The 19,554-nt window shown below is 45.5% G+C and overlaps 1 protein-coding gene across 1 annotated transcript in view; it reads left to right on the top strand.

The window, feature by feature from the left end:
- LOC110498748 (FERM and PDZ domain-containing protein 2-like) overlaps positions 1-19,554 on the top strand; it is a 49,197-nt gene that overhangs the window by 8,676 nt on the left and 20,967 nt on the right. The window contains exons 2-12 of the mRNA XM_090212496.1: positions 5,390-5,511; positions 5,793-5,956; positions 6,459-6,704; positions 6,999-7,162; positions 7,359-7,518; positions 7,599-7,670; positions 7,999-8,173; positions 8,352-8,487; positions 8,631-8,769; positions 10,859-11,011; positions 11,716-11,901. Coding sequence (XP_090068622.1) covers positions 5,391-5,511; positions 5,793-5,956; positions 6,459-6,704; positions 6,999-7,162; positions 7,359-7,518; positions 7,599-7,670; positions 7,999-8,173; positions 8,352-8,487; positions 8,631-8,769; positions 10,859-11,011; positions 11,716-11,901 — 1,716 coding nt within the window. The 5' untranslated portion in view covers position 5,390. The remainder of the gene's footprint in view (positions 1-5,389; positions 5,512-5,792; positions 5,957-6,458; positions 6,705-6,998; positions 7,163-7,358; positions 7,519-7,598; positions 7,671-7,998; positions 8,174-8,351; positions 8,488-8,630; positions 8,770-10,858; positions 11,012-11,715; positions 11,902-19,554) is intronic.

Here is a 19,554-nt window from a genome sequence, read left to right as displayed (position 1 = left end):
TGGAGACATTATTAAAGTGGCTAGTGATCCATTTCCTTAAAGTGGCCAGTGATTCCTAATCTATGTCTATAGGTAGCCACCTCTGATGTGCTAGTGATGGCTGTTTAGGAGTCTGATGGCCTTGAGATGGAAGCGGTTTTTCAGTCTCTCGGTCCCAGCTTTGATGCACCTGTACTGATTTCGCCTTCTGGATGATAGTGGACTGAACAGGCAGTGGCTGGGATGGTTGATGTCTTTGATGATCTTTTTGGCCTTCCTATGGCATCGGGTGCTCTAGGTGTCCAGGAGGGCAGGAAGTTTGCCCACAGTAATGCGTTGGGCAGACCACACCTCCCGCTGGAGAGCATTGCGGTTGTGGGCGGTGCATTTTCCGTACCAGGCGGTGATGCAGCCCGGCAGGATGCTTTCAATTTCCACCTTCTCCACTGCGGTCCCGTCAATGTGGATAGGGGGGTGGTCCCTCTTATGTTTCCTGAAATCCACAATCATCTCCTTAGTTTTGTTGACGTTGAGTGAGAGGTTATTTTCTTGGCAACATACTCGCAGAGCCTCTTCACCTCTTCCCTGTAGGCTGTCTCATTGTTGTTGGTAATCAAACCTACTACTGTTGTGTCGTCTGCAAACTTGATTGAGTTCGAGGCGTGCTTGGCCACGCAGTCATGGGTGTACAGGGAGTACAGGAGGGGGCTGAGCACGCACAATTGTGGGGCCCCAGTGTTGAGTATCAGCGAAGAGGAGGTGTTGTTTCCTGCCAACACCTTTGGGCGATCCATCAGGAAGTCCAGGGTCCAGTTGCACAGGGCGGGGTTCAGAACCAAGGCCTCGAGCTTGATGATGAGCTTGGAGGGTACTATGGTGTTGAATGCTGATCTATAGTCAATGAACAACATTCTTACATATGTATGCCTCTTGTCCAGATGGGACAGGGCAGTGTGGTGGCAATTGCTTCGTCTTTAGATCTATTGGGCCGGTAAGCAAATTAAAGTGGGTCTAGGATGGCAGGTAAGGTGGAGGTGATATGATCCTTGACTAGTCTGCCAAAGCACTTCATGATGACAGTTGAGTGCTATGGTGCGATAGTCAATTAATGGCTGTGATAGGAGGAAACTGAGGATGGATAAACAACACTGTTACTCCACAACACTAACCTAACTGACAGAGGTAAAAAAAAAAAAATAGGAAGTCTGTACAGAATAAAAATATTCCAAAACATGCATCCTGTTTGCAACAAGGCACTAAAGTAGGATTGCAAAAAAATGTGGCAAAGCAATTCACTTTTTGTCCTGACTACAAAGTGTTATGTTTGGGACAAATCCAATACAACACATTACTGAGTACCACTCTCCATATTTTCAAGCATAGTGGTGGCTGCATCATGTTATGGGTATGCTTGTAATCTTTAAGGACTGGATTGTTTTTTTAGGGTAAAAAAGTTAAAGAATGGAGCTAAGCATAGGCAAAATCCTAGAGGAAAACCTGGTTCAGACACTGGGAGGGTATTTCACCTTTCAGCAGGACAATAATCTAGAACATAAGACCAAATCTACACTGGAGTTGCTTACCAAGAGACAATGAATGTTCCTGACTGACCGAGTTACAGTTCTTGACTTAAATGTAATTTAAAATCTATGGCAAGACCTGAAAATGGTTGTCTAGCAATAATCAACACCATTTGGACAGAGCTTGAAGAATTATTTTTAAACAAAGTCGGCAAATGTTGCACCATCCAGTTGTGGAAAGCTCTTAGACTTACCCAGAAAGACTCACAGCTGTCATCACTGCCAAAGGTGCTTATACAAAGTATTGACTCAGGGGGTGTGAAGGGTTATGTCAATTAGTTGTTGTTGTTTTTTTCAAATGTATTTTCAATACATTTGCAAACATTCCTGAAAACATGTTTTCACTTTGTCATGATGGGGTATTGTGTGTAGATGGGTAAGTGTTTTGTATTTAATGCATTTTGAATTTAGGCTGTAGTACAACAAGATGTGGAACAAGGGGTGTGAATACTTTCTGAAGGCTTCAGCTCAGTCTTTTAGTATGAATACCTATTTTGTTATCCCTGACTCACAGCACCAACAAGGCCGTACAATTTATGGTATAACTGTGATGATGACGTCACCACAAATCACTTCCTACATATTTTGTAGACATGTCTCTACCTGCAGGAACCAGAGTTACTAGACTACCAATTAAAGCATTGACGTTTATTGGATCATAGTACCGTATATCCTTTGATTTTCAGGGATGACATATAGCTACATTCATGTAGCTACACTCATCACACAGTCAGTGTATAACTTCACAGCTTGGAGAAAAGTGAACCAGTATCCCTCTAACATTAGGTTTTATACTGAACAAAGATCTGAACTCAACATGTAAAGTGTAAAGTGTTGGTCCCATGTTTCATGAGCTGAAATAAAAGTTTCCAGAAATGTTCTATACGCGCCAAAAGCCTATTTCTCTCCAATTCTGTGCGCATATTAGTTTACATCCGTTAGTGTGCATTTCTCCTTTGCTAAAATAATTCATCCACCTGACAGGTGTGGCATATCAAGAGGCTGATTAAACAGCATGATCATTACACAGGTGCATCTTGTGATGGGGACAATAAAAGGCCACTCTTTAATGTGCAGTTTTGTAACACAACACAATGCCACAGATGTCTCAAATTTTGAGGGAGCGTGCAATTGACATGCTGACTGCAAGAATGTCCACCAGAGCTGTTGCCAGATAATTTAATGTTCATTTCTTTACCATAGGCCGCTTCAAACGTCCTTTTTCGAGAATTTGGCAGTACGTCCAACCAGCCTCACAACCGCAGACCACGTGTTTGGCGTCATGTGGGCAAGCGGTTTGCTGATGTCAACCTTGGGAACAGAGTGCCCCATGGTGGCGGTGCGGTTATGGTATGGGCAGGCATAAGCTACGGACAACGAACACAATTTCAATTTTATCGATGGCCATTTGAATGCACAGAGATAACGTGACAAGATCCTGAGGCCCGTTGTCGTGCCGTTCATCCGCCGCCATCTTTTGCGCCAGCATGATAAATCACGGCCCCGTGTCGAAAGAATTGTTGAAATGGTTGCATGTTGCATGTTATATTTTTGTTCAGTGTCATTTGATAAGTCCCAGAACCTCAGCCGGATGCTACCACAGTCACGTCTCATTGTAACGCTTCACAGTCACCTTGGTGACGAGAGGGAGACAAATGAAAGACACAGAGAGTAACCATATCAGAGCAAATCCTCCAGGCTCTGCAGAAGCCTATTACATGGCAAACTGAAAGCTCAACGTGTGAAAGCACCGGTGTGCATGTGAGAGAGGGAGAGGGTGGCTAGAGAAGGGGAGGGGGCGTCTGTATTGCTTTGCATGAGCCCTTTAGTCCGATCAATCACCTCACTCATTGTAGATAATCATTCATAGCTACTTGTCTAAATGGACCAAATTTACTGTTCTCCTAGTATCTCTGTCCTGTCAAAGAAAAAGATCACTTTGAGCTAATGGTTTAAGCAATTAGACCATATGGTTGTGTGGACACTCTTCAATGATTTATGGAAACAATCAAGTTTCGTGCGTTCAACAGTTTTCATTGTACTCCAAATAACGATCTCGCATATTTTGTCACAGAGTCTATGATGAAACAACATGTGTTGCTCATATTAAGCTATTACAGCGTTTTGAAGCAGAAATTCAGAAAAATGATTTAGATAATATACAGTGCCTTGCGAAAGTATTCGACCCCCTTGAACTTTGCGACCTTTTGCCACATTTCAGGCTTCAAACATAAAGATATAAAACTGTATTTTTTTGTGAAAAATCAACAACAAGTGGGACACAATCATGAAGTGGAACGACATTTATTGGATATTCCAAACTTTTTTAACAAATCAAAAACTGAAAAATTGGGCGTGCAAAATTATTCAGCCCCCTTAAGTTAATACTTTGTAGCGCCACCTTTTGCTGCGATTAGAGCTGTAAGTCGCTTGGGGTATGTCTCTATCAGTTTTGCACATCGAGAGACTGACATTTTTTCCCATTCCTCCTTGCAAAACAGCTCGAGCTCAGTGAGGTTGGATGGAGAGCATTTGTGAACAGCAGTTTTCAGTTCTTTCCACAGATTCTCGATTGGATTCAGGTCTGGACTTTGACTTGGCCATTCTAACACCTGGATATGTTTATTTTTGAACCATTCCATTGTAGATTTTGCTTTATGTTTTGGATCATTGTCTTGTTGGAAGACAAATTTCTGTCCCAGTCTCAGGTCTTTTGCAGACTCCATCAGGTTTTCTTCCAGAATGGTCCTGTATTTGGCTCCATCCATCTTCCCATCAATTTTAACCATCTTCCCTGTCCCTGCTGAAGAAAAGCAGGCCCAAACCATGATGCTGCCACCACCATGTTTGACAGTGGGGATGGTGTGTTCAGGGTGATGAGCTGTGTTGCTTTTACGCCAAACATAACGTCTTGCATTGTTGCCAAAAAGTTCAATATTTTGGTTTCATCTGACCAGAGCACCTTCTTCCACATGTTTGGTGTGTCTCCCAGGTGGCTTGTGGCAAACTTTAAACAACACTTTTTATGGATATCTTTAAGAAATGGCTTTCTTCTTGCCACTCTTCCATAAAGGCCAGATTTGTGCAATATACGACTGATTGTTGTCCTATGGACAGAGTCTCCCACCTCAGCTGTAGATCTCTGCAGTTCATCCAGAGTGATCATGGGCCTCTTGGCTGCATCTCTGATCAGTCTTCTCCTTGTATGAGCTGAAAGTTTAGAGGGACGGCCAGGTCTTGGTAGATTTGCAGTGGTCTGATACTCCTTCCATTTCAATATTATCGCTTGCACAGTGCTCCTTGGGATGTTTAAAGCTTGGGAAATCTTTTTGTATCCAAATCCGGCTTTAAACTTCTTCACAACAGTATCTCGGACCTGCCTGGTGTGTTCCTTGTTCTTCATGATGCTCTCTGCGCTTTTAACGGACCTCTGAGACTATCACAGTGCAGGTGCATTTATACGGAGACTTGATTACACACAGGTGGATTGTATTTATCATCATTAGTCATTTAGGTCAACATTGGATCATTCAGAGATCCTCACTGGACTTCTGGAGAGAGTTTGCTGCACTGAAAGTAAAGGGGCTGAATAATTTTGCACGCCCAATTTTTCAGTTTTTGATTTGTTAAAAAAGTTTGAAATATCCAATAAATGTCGTTCCACTTCATGATTGTGTCCCACTTGTTGTTGATTCTTCACAAAAAAATACAGTTTTATATCTTTATGTTTGAAGCCTGAAATGTGGCAAAAGGTCGCAAAGTTCAAGGGGGCCGAATACTTTCGCAAGGCACTGTATGACTGTATCTACCCATGGCTGTGTCCCCCCCAGGATGGGCACGTTCGTGACCCTGGCGGAGGTGCTGGAGGCCCGGGGGTCACCTCTGGAGGAGGATGAGGTATGGTGTCTGCTACTGGGCACCGCCGAGGCCTTAATGGAAATCTCTCACAAAGGTACCTGGACATATTTCTATGCTTTTCCGGACCCATGATAATACACACCGGCAGGATCTTTTGACCTTAAAGGGATTGTTCACGCCCACGTGTGTCAGATGTTTGCAGTCCTCCATAAGTGGCATTATGCTGAGCTGACTTTCATATCCCATGACTTGTTTTTGTATATGCATCTTTATGCATGAGAAGAAATAGGCCTCAAACCCGAGATGATTGGGAAGGGTAGGCAACACAACGTCATGCTCTACTTCTAATAGTTTTGTCTCTTGTCCTCTCGACAGGTCCTGGTAACATGTGCAGTGTACTGAGCCCTGGTTCAGTGCTGCTGTCAGCCACTGGGAACCTTGCTTTCAAGAGCTGTCCCCGGTCAGAGAACCTTGGTTCCTTCACTGCTCCAGAGGTACAGGAGGGGCACGCTGCCTCCAACAGGACGGCCTCGGAGAAGGTGCTCAATGAACCCCTGATCGCAACGTCATCGCATCTCACTGCATAATCTGAGTTCATATCCGTCTGTACTATATGGCCAACTCCGATGGTCTCCGTTGGCTTGACATCTCGCCACTGTTTTGGTTCTCGACCTTTGGCTTTGCATGAATTCCTCAGGAACGATTTTACTCAGGAACAGTGCTTTGGATCTGTCTCTGTCAGTTACGGCGCGGGCCCGATTTTGACGAAGCTTGGGTGAATGATGCGTCTTACGGTTTACAAAATTACACTGATTGACTTTGTAAACTTTGTAAGGTCACGCCCACACCCCGTTTGACCTAAAGTCATGAAATGCGGTACATAGGTCCCTCTCCTTACAAGGAACAAATTTGCCTCAGGGACCCAAGAGGTCTGCCATGATGGATTTAGAATTTTGTGAAAAACACGTAAAACGCTACTCCTCTAGCACCGAATAACTGACATGTTTACTGTTGCCTTGTTTTTCTCTTTGTTTTCTTCAGATGATTGTATATTCCCTAGGAATGACCCTCTTCTGGTCCGTTGATTATCAACTACCTCAAAACCAGCCCATTCTGCTGAGTGACAACCTGAACAACCTCTTACTGAGTATGTGTGAGGACACGGTCCACAGACGAGCAGATCTTGTGACCGTGCTGGAGACCTGTGAACAGCACATCAAGGCTGCTCAACTACCCCTACCAGAGAAGCTCATCAGACAGCTAGTACAAGATGTCTTCAGGGACTCTGTGAGTCACCCACATTCCCTTTTTGGTTTAGGCAATGCACCTGTAGTCAGTATAGCTGTCACTCTACACTCCATGTGCTGACCAGCACACTGACATTATAGGGTCACATTTTCTAGAAATAAATTGGCCTCTATTCCATATTGTGACAATACTGGCTGCTTGCAACTCTATCTTGGCTACAATCTACAGCTGGGTTTCAATTGAGATCATATTGATTTGAGACATGGTTATTTTTAAGGATAGGTCAGTGCAAATGATCTAATTCATCATCTGTCATTCTATTGTGTTTTCTAGGTTGATCATGTGTCCATGGCTGAGATTGGTCCTCAACTTACTGACCGGAGTCAGATGGTCAGAGAGAGGCTTCACAGTCTCTCAGGAAGTGCCTCGTACCATAACTCCACCTGGGCACTGAGAAACAGAAGCACCCCAACATTCCAAGCTGAGCTCAGCAGAGGGTAAGAACCTAGCAGTCGCCTTTCAAACAACAAAAGGCACATTTTGACCGGAATACACATATTATCAGCTTTACAAGTATGTATGTATGTATATATATATTTTTTTATTTTTATTTTAAGGGATAGTTCACCCAACTGTCTATGGACAATAAGTTAAAGATTTTCATCCCTGTAATCTGTATTTTTTTTCTCCCAGAATTCCCCAAGGGTCACGTCACAGAGAGAGTTACTGCAGCTATCAGTCACGTAGCCCCTCTAGCCCGTACCTGGATGGCTTTCGCCGTGGCAGCGTCAGACCTGTACCATACACATATCTAAACGAGTCCACGGTCAGTCTTAATGAAAAGAAAGCCAAGGTATGATATCATAGTGAGTCGTGTGAAATATCGGGTTGACATTTTAGTAGCTCTTAATGTTTCCCTCATTATTTCTGCAGGATTTGGGTCCTGAGTTCATTCGAAAGTTAGACGAGCCTCTGGTTGTCTTGGAGCTGCCCGGATCCATTGTGGTAATTATGGCTTTATCATCGGCCAGGAGTCTGGCCTGCTCAGGTCAGGCCTCACCACCTCTTCTTATCCAGGCTGCATCACATCCGGCTGTGATTGGGATTCCCATAGGGGCGGCGCACAATTGGCCCAGCGTCGTCCGGGTTTGGCCCGGGGTGGGCCGTCATTGTAAATAAGAATTTGTACTTAAATGACTTGCCTAGTTAAATAAAAGGTGAAACTATTATTTATTTTTTTAAATCAGAGCTACATCAAATGCCTTTTATCATCAGCCCAACTGTCATCCGTCGGTCTTCACATGAATCCCTCTCTTTCTGTCTCTTAATCCAGTCAAAGAAAGGGAAGTCTCCCTCCTCTATGAGGGAGCTGAGTGTGGTCATGCCAAACGGACAGAGCATCCTGGTCAAGTGCGACGTCAAGTCAGGAGGAGGGGATGTCTTTGATATGATTGTTGCCCACTCCAATCTGGTGGAGCACTTCTACTTTGGCCTTGCTTACATTGATGGTAATGCACAAATATTGCATGTCGTTTACTGGGAAACAGTTCATTGAGGTGTTTTGTTGGGTCATGTATGGCTGTTGTATGGCTGTGCTCGAGCTACAGTAATGAAAAAGCACAAAGTTGTCTTTACATGGTTCGCTTGTTAAAAATGTCACTCTTCCTTTTTACCTCTCGGTTTTAGACCATGAGTTTTTCTTCTTGGAAAATGACACAAAGATATCCAAGGTCGCCCCGGACAGTTGGAAGAAAGTGCCTACCTCCACGTTTGTCCTTTTCTTCAGGGTGAAATTCTTTGTCCACGACATCTCTCTCCTTTTGTAAGTACCTCGCATCCGCTCGTGCTTACAGTGTATTGTATTCAAGGTCGGCCGATGGAATTCATAGAGGTCAGGCAATGTTGCAGATTGTCCACTGCTTTCTCCATGGAAGCAAATTGTGTGTGACTGTTTTTTTTTGGCAGGCACAAACTGACTCGTCACCAGTACTACCTACAGCTGAGGAAAGATATACTGGAGGACAGGTTGGCCTGCCATGAAGAGACAGGCCTATATCTGGGTGCCTTGGCTCTCCAAGCAGAGTATGGAGACTGCATGCCTGAGGTATTTTATACATTTTAGTTATATGGTTATACAGTATCTTTGATATCCTGTATAGTCACCTGATTGTCAAGGTCTAGTGTCAGGTGCGTGAATGAGGACCCAAAAGCGAATTAACAAACAGAGTTTCTTTAATGATGAACACACGTGGGCTCAGATGGACAGGTAGATTCCGACAGGACAGGACAAGGTTGCAGCAAACACGATGATAGTCTGGTTCAGGCATGAGACACACAAACAAGAATCCGACAAAGACAGGAGCAGAAACAGAGAGAGATATAGGGACCTAATCAGAGGGAAAAAGGGAACAGGTGGGAAAAGGGGTGAATGAGGTAGTCAGAGAAGACAAGGAACAGCTGGGGGAAAGAGGGACAGAAACGGTAACCTAGTACGACCAGCAGAGGGAGACAGGGTGAAAGGAAAGGACAGAAAGACACAACATGACAATACATGACAGTACCCCCCCACTCACCGAGCGCCTCCTGGCGCACTCGAGGAGGAAACCTGGCGGCAACGGAGGAAATCCTCGATCAGCGCACGGTCCAGCACGTCCCGAGAGGGAACCCAACTCCTCTCCTCAGGACCGTACCCCTCCCAATCTACGAGGTACTGGTGACCACGGCCCCGAGGACGCATGTCCAAAATCCTACGGACCCTGTAGATGGGTGCGCCCTCGACAAGGATGGGGGGGGGGGGGGAGACGAGCGGGGGCGCGAAGAACGGGCTTGATACAGGAGACATGGAAGACCGGGTGGACGCGACGAAGGTATCGCGGAAGAAGAAGTCGAACTGCGACAGGATTAATGACCCGAGAAATACGGAACGGACCAATGAACCGCGGGGTCAACTTGCGAGAAGCCGTCTTAAGGGGAAGGTTCTGAGTGGAGAGCCAAACTCTCTGACCGCGACAATATCTAGGACTCTTAGTTCTACGCTTATTAGCAGCCCTCACAGTCTGCGTCCTATAACGGCAAAGTGCAGACCTGACCCTCTTCCAGGTGCGCTCGCAGCGTTGGACAAAAGCCTGAGCGGAGGGGACGCTGGACTCGGCGAACTGAGATGAGAACAGCGGAGGCTGGTACCCGAGGCTAGCCCGGTCGCAGACGAAGGAAGCGAGTTGTGGGCGTATTCTGCCCAGGGGAGCTGTTCTGACCAAGACGCAGGGTTGCGAAAAGAAAGACTGCGTAAGATGCGACCAATAGTCTGATTGGCCCGTTCTGCTTGACCGTTAGACTGGGGGTGAAAGCCGGAAGAGAGACTGACGGAAGCCCCAATCAAACGGCAAAACTCCCTCCAAAATTGAGACGTGAATTGCGGACCTCTGTCCGAAACTACGTCTGACGGAAGGCCATGAATTCTGAAAACATTCTCGATGATGATTTGTGCCGTCTCTTTAGCAGAAGGAAGCTTAGCAAGGGGAATGAAATGAGCCGCCTTAGAGAACCTATCGACAACCGTAAGAATAACAGTCTTCCCCGCTGACGAAGGCAGTCCGGTGACAAAATCTAAGGCGATGTGAGACCACGGTCGAGAGGGAATGGGAAGCGGCCTGAGACGGCCGGCAGGAGGGGAGTTACCGGACTTAGTCTGCGCGCAGACCGAACAAGCAGCCACGAAACGACGCGTGTCATGCTCCCGGGTGGGCCACCAAAAACGCTGGCGAATGGAAGCAAGCGTACCCCGAACGCCAGGGTGGCCGGCTAACTTGGCAGAGTGAGCCCACTGAAGAACGGCCAGACATGCCCTGACATGATCGGCATGACACGGATCCATGCAAAACATTCCAGAAAACCTTTTTGTAAGAGAATCATGGAAAATCGGACTTCTCTTCTCACTGTTGCTTTTAGCCAAACTACCGGAGAAAAGCAGAATGTTCGTTGTTTACCTCTGCCGTGTGCATTTGCGTCATTCTGATTGGTCGAGAGTCAAGAGCAAAAAAAAAGCTTATTATTATTACAAATTTTGACTGTCATAAAAATGTCATTATATTATTTGAATAGTAAAATAATTTCAAATGCCCATCCATGGTAAATATTTTGTAACATTAGCTCTAGTTGAGTGATGACTAAATGTGATCTGATATTTTCCAAAGGTTTATGGGAGGAACTACTATCGACCAGACCAGTACGTTGCCAAGAGCGTCATGGAGAAAAGAGCCTTGCCTTACCTAAAGGAGGAATTGCTACGGTTACATGTCAGTAACTCCACGATGAGTACTGACGAGTCCGAACTTGAGTTCCTAAAGGTAACATGAGCCAATGAAAACACTCCATAGAGTTATGGTGTTATATAGCGTACAGTGCATTCGACAAATATTCAGAACCTTTGACTTTTTCCACATTTTGTTATGTTACAACCAAGATCGAACTCTTTGGCCTGAATGCCAAACGTCTCGCCTGGAGGAAACCTGGCACCATCCCTATGGTGAAGCATAGGGTGGCAGCATTATGCTGTGGAGATGTCTCCCAGTCCTTGCCACAGAAAAACTAGTCAGGATCAAGGGAAAGATGAACGTAGCAAAGTACAGAGAGATCGTTGATGAAAACTTGCTCCAGAGCACTCAGGACCTCAAACTGGTTCACCTTCCAAAAGGACAACGACCCGAAGCACTCAGCCACGATAATGTAGGAGTGGCTTCGGGACAAGTCTCTGAATGTCCTTAACGTCAGTCAGTGTTGCTTCCTAAATGGACAGTTTGATTTCACAGAAGTGTGATTGACTTGGAGTTACATTGTGTTGTTTAAATGTTCCCTTTATTTTTTTGAGCAGTGTATAAAATGGTTATGTCAGTCTCATTAATTCCATACTACTAATATGTGGACTAATATTTCAATCATTATACTAAAAGACTCTGGCACCTGCACAGTGCATCAAAGGCAAACATTCTTAGCCCGTGCGGGAAGCTTGCACGTCGGCCGTTCTAACGTCTAACATCTTACTTCCTCCCAGGCCACCCAGCAGCTTCCTGAGTATGGCGTTCTGTTCTACCGCGTGGGTCGCGAGAAGAAGCCAGTCATCGGAGAACTGATCTTAGGAGTGTGTGCCAAAGGAGTCATAGTGTATGAGGTTAAAGATAGCTCCCGCTCCACAAGTCAGACATTCCACTGGCGGGAAACGGCCAGTATTTCCTCCTCTGTGAGTATCATGCCTTTTTATGATAATGCAAACACTGTTTTTTTTTTTTCATTCGAGTTACACTTTATTGAAGGGAACTGAGGAATGTTGAAAGTGAACGTTTACTGAATATACTGAACAAAAATATAAACGCAGCAATTTCAAACATTTTACTGAGTTGAAGTTCACATAAGGAAATCTCAGTCAATTTAAATAAATAAATTAGGCCCTAATCTATAGATTTCACATGACCGCGAATAAAGAAATGTATCTGTTGATCACATATACTTTAAAAAAGGTAGGGGCGTGGATCAGAAAACACATCTCCTTTGCATAGGTTGATAGGGGCCTATGGAATGTTGTCCTACTCCTCTTCAATGGCTGTTCGAAGTTGCTGTATATTAGCGGGAACTGGAACACAATTTCATACATGTCGATCCAGAGCATCCCACACATGCTCAATGGTTGACATATCTGGTGAGTATGCAGGAAATGGAAGAACTGGGACATTTTCAACTTCCAGGAATTGTGTACAGATCCTTGCGACACAGGGCTGTGCATTATCATGCTGAAACATTATAGGTGATGGCGGTGGATGAATGGCACGACAATGGACCTCACGGTATCTCTGTGCATTCAAATTCCCATCAATACAATGCAATTGTGTTCGTTGTCCATAGCTTATGCCATAGCTGGTTTCTGAGCTGGTCAAGGGTGCACCTCAACCACGCTCAAGGTCCTAAACGATATCATAACCGCCATTGATAAAAGACAATACTGTGCAGCCATTTTCATCGACCTGGCCAAGGCTTTCGACTCTGTCTATCACCGCACTCTTATCTGCAGACTCAACAGCCTTGGTTTCTCAAATGACTGCCTCGCCTGGTTCACCAACTACTTCTCAGATAGAGTTCAGCGTGTCAAATCGGAGGGCCTGTTGTCCGGACCTCTGGCAGTCTCTATGGGGGTGCCACAGGGTTCAATTCTAGGGCCGACTCTTTTCTCTGTATAGATCAATGATGTCGCTCTTGTTGCTGGTGATTCTCGGATCCACCTCTATGCAGATGATACCATTTTGTATACTTCTAGCCCTTCTTTGGACACTGTTAACAAATGTCCAGACGAGCTTCAATTCCATACAACACTCCTTCAGTGGCTTCCAACTGCTCTTAAATGCTATTAAAACTAAATGCATGCTCTTCAACCAATCTCTGCCCGCACCGGCCCGCCCATCTAGCATCACTATTCTGGACGGTTCTGACTTAGAATATGTGGACAAACTCTCCTTCCAGACTTACATTAAGCATCTCCAATCCAAAATTAAATCTAGAATTGGCTTCCTATTTCGCAACAAATCATCCTTCACTCATGCTGCCAAACATACCCTCCTAAAACTGATGTAATTTACAAAATAGCCTCCAACACTCTACTCAGATCACACTGGTGGATGTAGTCTATCACAGTGCCATCTGTTTTGACATCAAAGCCCCATATACTACCCACCAGTGTGATCTCTATGCTCTCGTTGGCTGGCCCTCGCTTTATATTCGTTGCCAAACCCACTGGCTCCAGGTCATCTATTAGTCTTTGCTAGGTAAAGCCCCGCCTTATCTCAGCTCACTGGTCACCATAGCAGCACCCACCAGTAGCCCGCGCTCCAGCAGGTATATTTCACTGGTCATCCCCCACGCCAACTCCTAATTTGGCCGCCTTTCTTTCCAGTTTTCTGCTGCCAATGACTGTAACGAATTGCAAAAAACACTGAAGCTATATCGCCCTCAATAACTTTAAGCATCAGCTGTCAGAGCAGCTTACCCGTCATTGCACCTGTACACAGCCCATCTGTAAATAGCCCACCCAACTACCTCATCCCCATATTGTTATTTATTTTTTGCTCCTTTGCACCCCAGTATCTCTACTTGCACATTCATCTTCTGCACATCTATCAATCGTGTTTCATTGCGAAATTGTAATTATTTCGCCACTATGGCTTATTTATTGCCTTACCTCCCTAATCTTACTACATTTGTACACACTGTATATAGACTTTTCTATTGTGTTATTGACTGTATGTTTGTTTATCCCATGTGTAACTCTGTGTTGTTTGTGTTGCACTACTTTGCTTTTTCTTGGCCAGGTTGTAAATGAGAACTTGTTCTCAACTGACCTATCTGGTTAAATAAAGCTGAAATAAAATACAACTTTTAATAAAACATCTGTGGCATTGTGTTGTGTGACAAATCTGCACATTTTAGTTGCCTTTTATTGTCCCCAGCACAAGGTGCACCTCTGTAATGATCCTGCTGTTTAGCTTCTTGATATGCCACACCTGTCAGGTGGATAGATTATCTTGGCAAAGGAGAAATGCTCACTAACAGGGATATTGTCACGCCCTGGTCTTATTATTTTGTATTTTCTTTATTATTTTGGTCAGGCCAGGGTGTGACATGGGTTATTTATGTGGTGTGTTTTGTCTTGGGGTTTTTGTAGGTTATGGGATTGTGGTATAGTAGAGTTGTCTAGGTAAGTTTATGGTTGCCTAGAGTGGTTCTCAATCAGAGGCAGGTGTTTATCGTTGTCTCTGATTGGGAACCCTATTTAGGCAGCCATATTCTTTGAGTGTTTCGTAGGTGATTGTTCCTGTCTCTGTGTTTGTTTGCACCAGAGAGGGCTGTTTTGGTTTTTCACGTTACGTTTAGTATTTTGTATTGTTCATTATTATCTTTATTAAAGATGTATCGAAATAACCACGCTGCATTTTGGTCCGATCCCTGCTACACCTCCTCTTCAGAGGAAGAAAACCTAAACAGAATCACCCACCACAACAGGACCAAGCGGCGTGGTGACAGGCAGCGGCAGCAGGAGCAGCGAAAACCAGATTTCTGGACATGGGAGGAAATCTTGGACGGAATAGGACCCTGGGCACAGCCTGGAGAATATTGCCACCCCAAAGAAGAGCTGGAGGCGGTGAAAGCGGAGAGGCGCTGCTTTGAGGAGGCAGCACGGCGACGCGGATGGAAGCCCGAGAGTCAGCCCCAAAAATGTATTGGAGGGGGGCACACAGGGAGTATGGCGACGCCAGGTAGGAGACCTGCGCCAGGCCTACAGTGCGCTTCGCCTGTCCAGCGCTGCCAGAGCCTTCCTCCTCTACAGCGCTGCCGGAGTCTCCCGCCTGTTCAGCGCTGCCGGAGTCAACCGCCTGTCCAGCACTGCCGGAGCCTTCCTCCTCTCCAGCGCTGCCGGAGTCTCCCGCCTGTTCAGCGCTGCCAGAGCTGTCAGTCTGCAAGGAGCCGCCAGAGATGTCAGTCTGCAAGGAGCTGTCAGTCTGCAAGGAGCTGTCAGTCTGCAAGGAGCTGCCAGTCTGCAAGGAGCTGCCAGAGCTGCCAGTCTGCAAGGAGCCGCCAGAGCTGCCAGTCTGCAAGGAGCCGCCAATTTAAAAAAAGTATTTTTATATATATTGACTTTCAATATATATATATATATATAGTTTATGCTGACTGAAAGTCAATATATATATATAAAAAATATTTAAAAAATAAAGTCTGCAAGGAGCCGCCAGAGCCGCCAGTCTGCAAGGAGCCGCCAGAGCCGCCAGTCTGCAAGGAGCAGCCAGAGCCGCCAGTCTGCATGGAGCAGCCAGAGCCGCCAGTCTGCATGGAGCAGCCAGAGCCGCCAGTCTGCATGGAGCAGCCAGAGCCGCCAGTCTGCATGGAGCAGCCAGAGCCGCCAGTCTGCATGGAGCAGCCAGAGCCGCCAGTCTGCATGGAGCAGCCAGAGCCGCCAGTCTGCATGGAGCAGCCAGAGCCGCCAGTCTGCATGGAGCAGCCAGAGCCGCCAGTCTGCATGGAGCAGCCAGAGCCGCCAGTCTGCATGGAGCAGCCAGAGCCGCCAGTCTGCATGGAGCAGCCAGAGCCGCCAGTCTGCATGGAGCAGCCAGAGCCGCCAGTCAGCATGGAGCAGCCAGAGCCGCCAGTCTGCCAGGATCGTCCAGATCTGCCAGTCAGCCAGGATCCGCCATTCAGCCAGGATCCACCATTCAGCCAGGATCCGCCAGTCAGCCAGGATCTGCCAGAGCCATCAACCTGCCTGAGCTTCCCCTCAGTCCAGAGCTTCCCCTCAGTCCAGAGCTTCCCCTCAGTCCCGAGCTTCCCCTCAGTCCCGAGCTTCCCCTCAGTCCCGAGCTTCCCCTCAGTCCCGAGCTATCCCTCAGTCCCGAGCTACCTCAGTCCAGTGGGGCCCTTGGTTAGGGTTACTAGGCCAAGGTCGGCGGCGAGGGTCGCCAATCCTAGGACATGATGTAAGTGGACTAAGACTATGTTGGAGTGGGGTCCACGTCCCGCGCCGGAGCCGCCACTGTGGACAGACGCCCACCCGGACCCTCCCCTATGGGTTTAGGTGTGCGGCCGGGAGTCCGCACCTTGGGGGGGGGGGTTCTGTCACGCCCTGGTCTTAGTATTTTGTGTTTTCTTTATTATTTTGGTCAGGCCAGGGTGTGACATGGGTTATTTATGTGGTGTGTTTTGTCTTGGGGTTTTTGTAGGTATGGGATTGTGGTATAGTAGAGTTGTCTAGGTAAGTCTATGGTTGCCTAGAGTGGTTCTCAATCAGAGGCAGGTGTTTATCGTTGTCTCTGATTGGGAACCATATTTAGGCAGCCATATTCTTTGAGTGTTTCGTGGGTGATTGTTTCTGTCTCTGTGTTTGTTTGCACCAGATAGGGCTGTTTTGGTTTTTCACGTTACGTTTAGTATTTTGTATTGTTCATTATTATCTTTATTAAAGATGTATCTGTCACGCCTTGGTCTTAGTATTTTGTGTTTCCTTTATTATTTTGGTCAGGCCAGGGTGTGACATGGGTTTTTGTATGTGGTGTGTTTTGTCCTGGGGTTATGTTAGGTAATGGGTTTGTGGCTTAGTGGGGTTTTCTAGGTAAGTCTATGGCTGTCTTTAGTGGTTCTCAATCAGAGGCAGGTGTTTATTGTTGTCTCTGATTGGGAACCATATTTAGGCAGCCATATTCTTTGAGTGTTTTGTGGGTGATTGTTCCTGTCTTTGTGTTTGTTGTCACCAGATAGGCTGTTTAGGTTTTCACACGTTTATTGTTTTGTTAGTTTATTCATGTATAGTTTTCTTCATTAAAAAAACATTAATAACCACCACGCTGCATTTTGGTCCGCCTCTCCTTCACCTAAAGAAAATCGTTACAGTATCGAAATAACCACGCTGCATTTTGGTCCGATCCCGGCTACACCTCCTTCAGAGGTGTAGAGGAGGAAGAAAACCTTAACAGATATAAACATATTTGCACAAAATTGGAGATACACTTTTTTTTTTTCCGGGCTGAGCATATTTCAGGTCTGCTGAAATTTTAACATTGTGAAAATTCTGTGCAACTTCCCAGAGAAAGTTTACTGTGAATGCTGAGGCTGTACCCGCTTTAAGTTACACTTTTAATAGTGGCCAAGTAGTCTACTGTGGCTATTTGATCATAATGTAGGTCTACCAGAGTGGCCTACCATCAAAAGCAATGTAGAAAATGCATCTTATAACATCTGTCATTCAGCCAACAGTAGCAGCCAATGTGTGATGTTCAATGTAGGCCAACATTCCATGAGACATGCAGGGCTTGACATTAACCTGATTATCTACTTGTCCTTCAGACAAGGAGATTACTGAAAATGTTTTTGTGTTTGATACAAGAAACCACTTTACAAAATGAAATGCACTATTATTCCCATTACCATTATTACAGTGAATCAGATAAATTATGCTACCCTCTGCCTATTGGCTACTTAGCTAATTCAAGCCTGTCTCAAAATACAACAATGCCCCTTTAAGAACAATTACCTCTTTACCTGACTCACTTTTCAACTCCAAGCGGGCTGTCGTGTGCCTTTTACTGAGTGGCTTTCGTCTGGCCACTCTACCATAAAGGCCTGATTGGTGGAGTGCTGCAGAGATGGTTGTCCTTCTAGAAGTTTCTCCCACCTCCACAGAGGAACTCTGTCAGAGTGGTCAGGGAGCTCTGTCACCTCCCTGACCAAGGCCCTTCTCCCCCGATTGCTCAGTTTGGCAAGGCGGCCAGCTCTAGATAGAGTCTTGGTTGTTCCAAAGTTCTTCCATTTAAGAATGATGGATGTCATTGTGTTCTTGTGGACTTTCAATGCTGCAGAAATGCTTTGGTACCCTTCCCCAGATCTGTACCTCAACACTACTGTCTCTGAGCTCAACGGACAATTCCTTCGACCTCATGGCTTGGTTTTGGCTCTGACATGCACTGTCAACTGTGGCACCTTATATAGACAGGTGTGTGCCTTTCCAAATCATGTCCAATTAATTGAATTTACTGCAAGTGGACTCCAATCAAGTTGTGTAAACATCTCAAGGATGATCAATGGAAACAGGATGTACCTGAGCTCAATTTCGAGTCTCATAGCAAAGGGTCTGAATACAGTTGAAGTGAGAAGTTTACATACACCTTAGCCAAATACATTTAAACTCAGTTTTTCACAATTCCTGACATTTAATCCTGGTAAAAAAGTCCATGTCTTCAGGTCAGTTAGGATCACCACTTTATTTTAAGAATGTGAAATGTCAGAATAATAGGAGAGAATGATTTATTTCCCAGTGGGTCAGAAGTTTACATACATTCAATTAGTAGTTGGTAACATTGCTTTTAAATTGTTTAACTTGTGTCAAACATTTCAGGTAGCCTTCCACAAGCTTTCCACAATAAGTTGGGTGAATTTTGGCCAATTCCTCCTGACAGAGCTGGTGTAACTGCGTCAGGTTTGTAGGCCTCCTTGCTTGCACACACCTTTTCAGGTCTGCCCACACATTTTCTGTAGGATTGAGGTCAGGGCTTTGTGATGGCCACTCCAATACTTTGACTTTGTTGTCCTTAAGCCATTTTGACAAAACTTCAGGAGTATGCTTGGGGTCATTGTCCATTTGGAAGACCCATTTGCGACCAAGCTTCCTGACTGATGTCTTGAGATGTTGCTTCAATATATCCACATAATTGTCTTCCCTCATGATGCCATCTATTTTGTGAAGTGCACTAATCCCTCCTGCAGCAAAGCACCTCCACAACATGATGCTGCCACCCCCATGCTTCACTGTTGGGATGGTATTCTTTGGCTTGCAAGACTTCCCCTTTTTCCTCCAAACATAATGATGGTCATTATGGCCATACAGTCTATTTTGGTTTCATCAGACCAGAGGACATTTCTATGATCTTTGTCCCCATGTGCAGTTGCAAACTGTAGTTCTTTTTAATGGTGGTTTTGGAGCAGTGGCTTCTTCCTTGCTGAGAGGCCTTTCATGTTATGTCGATATAGGACTTGTTTTACTGTGGATATAGGTACTTTTGAATCTGTTTCCTTCAGCATCTTCACAAGGTCCTTTGCTGTTGTTCTACGATTGATTTGCACTTTTCACACCAAAGTACGTTCATCTCTAGGAGACCGAACTCGTCTCCTTCCTGAGCGATATGACGGCTGCGTGGTCCCATGGTGTTTATACTTGCATACTATTGTTTGTACAGATGGTACCTTCAGGCATTTGGAAACTGCTCCCAAGGATGAACCAGACTTGTGGAGGTGTACAATTCTTTTTTCTGAGGTCTTGGCTGATTTTTGGAGGGTTTTCCCATGATGTCAAGCAAAGAGGCAC

This window comes from Oncorhynchus mykiss, chromosome 20 (genome assembly GCF_057628025.1).
Source record: "Oncorhynchus mykiss isolate SJ-2025 chromosome 20, ASM5762802v1, whole genome shotgun sequence".
NCBI classification, from domain to species: domain Eukaryota; kingdom Metazoa; phylum Chordata; class Actinopteri; order Salmoniformes; family Salmonidae; genus Oncorhynchus; species Oncorhynchus mykiss.
This window is presented reverse-complemented; position numbering and strand designations above follow the sequence as displayed.